At 36.8% G+C, this 5,646-nt stretch overlaps 1 protein-coding gene across 1 annotated transcript in view; it reads right to left on the bottom strand.

The window, feature by feature from the left end:
* The window catches only part of LOC115432054 (arf-GAP with coiled-coil, ANK repeat and PH domain-containing protein 3), a 15,914-nt gene extending 11,099 nt beyond the window's left edge, over window positions 1–4,815 (bottom strand). The window contains 7 exon segments of the mRNA XM_030152830.1: window positions 188–286; window positions 288–372; window positions 776–834; window positions 2,391–2,444; window positions 2,538–2,657; window positions 4,333–4,390; window positions 4,470–4,815. Of these exon segments, the coding sequence (XP_030008690.1) occupies window positions 188–286; window positions 288–372; window positions 776–834; window positions 2,391–2,444; window positions 2,538–2,657; window positions 4,333–4,390; window positions 4,470–4,522 (528 nt within the window). The 5' untranslated portion in view covers window positions 4,523–4,815.
* Between the last annotated feature and the right edge of the window lie 831 nt (window positions 4,816–5,646).

The raw sequence follows: 5,646 nt of genomic DNA, 5'->3' as shown, positions 1-5,646 counted from the left end.
ATGTGAGAACTGGACTCTGAAGGATAAGAAACTGTTGTGGACTGGTGACCTCAGACTGGAGGTGGTTCCAGAGCGGTTCAGGTACTTTAACTGTGCCACCAGGACACGGCGCCGCTTCAGCCGGGGCTTCGTGGACACAGTGAAGGCGACTGGACGCCGACACCAGTGGGCGGCTCAGTGCTCGTACCTGCAGACAGTAGTCCAGGGCAAAGTGCTGGTGGCATTTCCGCGTGGCGAGCAGCAGGTGACTGGCCCGCTCGGCGTCGGCGGCTTTGTGACGAGACGCCCTGAGCGTTCTTCAGCGCCGCCGTCTCCAGGTCCTCTCCGATACGGACGAACTCCCTCCTGGTCTCAGACAGCTGGGGCAGGAACCTCCAAGAGATGACATCACAGCAGATGATGTCACATGACCATATACAGGATGTGTGTGTGTGTGTGTATATATGTGTGTGTTTATATGTATGTGTATGTTTGTGTGTATATATGTGTATGTGTGTGTATGTATGTGTGTATATGTATGTATGCGTGTGTATATGTGTGTGTGTAGATGTATGTTTGTGTGTGTGTGTGTGTGTGTATATATGCATATGTGTGCATATGTAAGTATGTATGTGTGTATATGTATGTATGCGTGTGTGTATATGTGTGTGTGTGGTGTGTGTGTGTGTGTATGTGTGTATATGTATATGTATGTTTGTGTGTATATGTGTGTGTGTATGTGTGTATATATATATGTGTGTTTGTGTGTGTGTGTGTGTGTGTGTGTTGAACGTACCGTGTGCAGAGGTTGGACAGTTGCTGACTGATCGCCCTCTGAGTTTGATCAAACAACATCTGAGGAGAAAAAAAACAGGAGGGAAAGGAGTCAGTCATGAGTCATTGTCCACAGGGTTCTGATCTGGTTCTGATCTGGTTCTGATCTGGTTCTTTTTTCTGCTGTTTATGACTGGAATCATCTGGAACACAGACTAAAACTCCGTCCATTTCCACCTGCTTCTGCTCTGTTTGACGTCACACATGCGTCTGTTCTGCTTTAAGAATGTTTGGTGTTAATGGGTTCTGTTGTTTTGTCAGCTGACCTAATAACATTCATTCATTCATTCATTTTGAGCAGAAGAAAAAAACTAAACATTTTGATGTGTACAAAGAACTAATATCAGAGCAAATACATTAATAAATAAAGGTGACCAAAACAAAATACCAACTGTCATGTACACTAGTAATAAAGTAAATTCAATATGTACTGTTCAAAAAGGAGTTGGAAGAAGAAAACTTATTAAATAAAGATAAAGATTAAACAAATAAACCTAATATTATTAATGATAAGACAGAGCTCCAAAACAGCAGATGGAGGCAGAGGTGAAAGGTTGTCACCATGGTAACAGAGATGCTGTGTATGAAAACTCCAGAACTACTATGGTCTAAGAAGTGGGATTCTGTGATGGACTTCTGCTGTTTTATTGGTTTCTGTTCTGAATGATAAACTTGACAGTTGAAAATGTTCAAATGTTGAACTACTCAGGTCATGTGTTTTCATGTGACGTTTGTTTTAGGGTCAAAACACAGTAATGTCCTGTCAGAGAGTGAACTTTGCTTTTTGATTGCCATTCCGACATCTATTTCAATATAAAGTAGCTCCTTGTTCTGGATAATTCCTTATGGTCCAACTGAAGCAAAAAGGAATTTAAAAGTAAAATGTGGGTCATTTAGTAACACTAATCTGTCAAACTGTCTCTAAAATGTCCCATCAGCGACTTTTCAAATACCGTGTTTTGACCCTTTATGTCACAGGTGTCAAACATGCAGCCCAATCAAAAAATAATTTTAAAAAATTAAAATAATTTAAAAAAATTTTAAAAAATAAAAAAGTAAAAATTAATTAAAAAAAAAAAATGCAGCAAGGCAGCAAGAAAAGTTGCATTATATACATTATGTAGCCTAAATGTCACCTAAAATTAACCTTCATTTGCAACATAGTATAGCAAACTATTACATGATCAAAAATAAATAAATTTTAACTGAAAATGTCTCCCTTTTGAATGACTGGAGTCACCAGAAATGTGTGATCTTAAAATGGGGTCATGAGCCAAAAAAGGTTGGGAACCACTGATTTAGAAAAAAATGAAAACTAATAAAAACTAGCAAACCTGCTCTAAAAACGAATTAAAATGAACTGAATTAGAGAAAAAAAAGTCAAAACTAAATAAAACTAAACTATAATGAAAAATCCAAAACTTTTAGAACCTTGACGTAAACATGATCATAATGTCATTTGTCTTCTTTCTCTGTTGTGGTTTTACTGGTCCGACCCACCACAGGTCATACTGGGATGAATGCGGCCCCTGAACTAAAATCAGTTTGACACTCCTGCTTTATGTGCATTTACTCACAGTGTGAAAGCTGACCATCTCCTGCAGGCCCTGGTTGAACTGGTCCAGACAGTTCTGGGTTTGGGGGGGGCAGAGAGCTGGATCAGGACCTGAGTTCAAACAACTTCAACTTCAACATCATTTTTTCCAGGTGGAGTCAGTACATACGCTGATGACGCTGTCCTTTCTGTGGGGGGTGCAGAGCTCAGACAGACCGGTCAGAAACAGCTGATTGGCTGCGCTGTACGCTTGCCCCGCCTCCACCATCTTACCACAGAGCTTCATCACCTGAGTAACAACAGACACAAACCAGTCCGCTCACATACGGTCTAAAACCATCTACTCACAGTCCTCCTCCGTGGTAAAAGGGGGCCGGTTTGGACAGGAACCCTGGGCTGTAAAGGACCCGGTCCGGCCCTGCTGGTACCGGTCACCACTGGTCAGTTTCACAATATTTCAGTAACAGACTTTGCATATTTAATGGTCCCCTGTTCATCACAGACACATGTGCCGTTATCTTTCCGTTATCCGTTACCTGTTGTACCTCCCAGTACTTTCATTCAAATGTACCATAAGTTGTTTTTACCTTCCAGTACTTCGATTATTTATGTTTTTTTCTGATACAGTACTCTATTTTACAAGTGTGTATTTGTGTTTGTCTGTGCAATAACTGTTTTTATACGTTTTTGCTGTGTTTATGCTTTGTTTCTGTTTTTGTTCATGTCTCTTTTTCTTTGTATTCTGTGACTCAGGCAAACACACAACAATTCCAATGTGTCTATTAGAATTGTAACAATATGAAAATTTCATATCACGGTTATTGTGACCAAAATTATCACGGTTCTCATTATTATCACGGTATTGTTGAAATGTGCTCAAAATGTTCAAAAAGTACTGATACATAACCTGAAATAATATAACCAAGTTGTATTAAAAAAAAAAAATTAAATAAAAAAAAAACAAAAACAAATAAAATAATAGGCACAATATACTTTCTGTTGCAGAAACCTTCAAATACTAACCTGTAAACAACAAACATACAAATGTGCATTAAAGATGGAACCTTACAGCCATAATTTGACCATTTTCCAGATCAAGTTTGTGTTGAAAGTGCAGTAATCAAACACGGTTATCATGATTAGAATTTAAATGGTAATACTAACCGTCTGGAACTTTACCGCGGTTTATCGTTAGGGCTGTGTATCGGCAAGAATCTGGCGATACGATACAAATCACAATACTAGGATCACAATATGATATATCACAATATATCACAATACTGTTAAAAAAGCAATTTTTTGTTTGTTTCTTTTTTTTTTTTTTTTAGATTATTTCCTGAAAGAATTGAATTACACCAGAATGTACAAATACTAAACACATTTGTTATTGATCAGAACAAGATCTAATGCTATATCACAAAATTTTTCTAATTCTCCTAGTTTCCAAAGGAACTAAAATCTGCCACAAAGTGCTTTTAGGATGCTTCAAATAACCACGATTTAATAAAACAGTGTTAGATAATAATGAATAATAAAAAAATGAACCTCTGCTATATCTGCATTTGAATAAATACCTAAAAATATCCATCCAGTAATTTTTAATAATATCGATACAGTATTGTATCTATACTGTGATGTATCTGTGCAAATGGCAAATAAAGTCTATTCTATTCTATTCTATTTTATTGTATTCTATTCTATCTTCTCTATTCTATTCTATTTTTTCTCTTCTATTTTATTCTATTCCCTTCTACTCTATTCTATTTTATTCAATTCTTTTCTATTCTGTTCTATTTTATTCTATTCCCTTCTACTCTCTTCTATTCTATTCTGTTCTAATTTCTTCTATTTTTTTTTTTTTTTTTTTTTAATTTTATTTTATTCTACTGTCCAAGTGACATAAGATGAACAGGAAAAACACACGGAAGTCATTAATGATCATGTAATTTTTAAATTTTTTTTACCTTGTCCAGTTGTGTCTCCAGGTTAGAAACATCCGCCTCAAACTGATCCAGAGTCAGTCTGCACACAATCAACCAAACGTCATCAGGACTTCTGCACATGCGCACTGTGGACACCTGTCTGTTCTGGCTGTTCTTACCTGAACTCAGGTGAGTCTTGGACGCACTCCTCAAAGTCTAACAGTGTCTCCATGGTTTGAATCAAGTGTCCTCTCGTGTTTTGGTCTCCTCCACCCACTCACATTACACTCACCGTGTCACGCCTCATAATAAACCGGAAAATCCATCATCGGTCAGCGCTGTCGCCACCGCACACCGGTCACGTACTGCACATGCGCAAACGCCGCTCTCGCATGTCGGCGTAGTTCGTCTAAAAGCGCAGGTTAAATCCTTTTCCTGGAGTTTTCAGTCCAACAGCTGTCTGTGCATCCTGTCTGCAGCTGCTGTTGCTAACCGACAGCTCCTGCCAAACATCCGGGTTGGATTAGAAGACAACATCCGGGAAACAGCCCCTCCTGTCGGTCCGGGGTGGTACTACACCTATATTTACAGTGACGTTTGAGTTCCCATTTTCATCCTATTTAAGGCTGGAAGTAAATCTGTGGCATCAGATTCTGAACTCTAAAAGCCATTGAATTTCTAGCACTGATTTTTTTTTTGCACTGAATTTAAGTAACTGATTTTTTTTACATCTGAATTTTTGTAATTCTAAATTTATGAACATAGTTGAATTCAGAGACAAACAATTCAGGTGCAAAAATTCAGTGCAAAAAAAAAAAAGTCAGATACTTAATTTCAGTGCAAAAAAAATCCAGATACTTAATTTCAGCGCAAAAAAACCAAAAAACAAACATACTTAATTTTAGAGCAAAAAAAAAAATCCAGATACTTAATTTTTGTGCAAAAAAAAAAAAAAAAAAATCCAGATGCTTAATTTTAGTGCAAAAAACAAAATCCAGATACTTAATTTCAGCGCAAAAAAACAAAAAACAAACATACTTAATTTTAGAGCAAAAAAAATCCAGATGCTTAATTTTAGTGCAAAAAACAAAATCCAGATACTTAATTTCAGTGCAAAAAAAGTTCATATACTTACTTTCAGTGCAAAAAAATCCAGATACTTAATGTCAGTGCAAAAAAAGTTTATATACTTAATTTCAGTGCAAAAACAATTCAGATACTTAATTTCAGTGCAAAAAAAACAAAAAACAAACAGATGCTTAATTTTAGAGCAAAAAAAAAAAAAAAATCCAGATGCTTAATTTCAGTGCAAAAAAAAATTCAGATACTACTGTCTGTGGTGAGTTTTTTTTTTTT

Source organism: Sphaeramia orbicularis, chromosome 13, assembly GCF_902148855.1.
Source record: "Sphaeramia orbicularis chromosome 13, fSphaOr1.1, whole genome shotgun sequence".
NCBI classification, from domain to species: Eukaryota; Metazoa; Chordata; class Actinopteri; order Kurtiformes; family Apogonidae; genus Sphaeramia; species Sphaeramia orbicularis.
The sequence above is the reverse complement of the archived record's forward strand: the minus strand, read 5'-3'. Positions and strand labels throughout refer to the sequence as shown.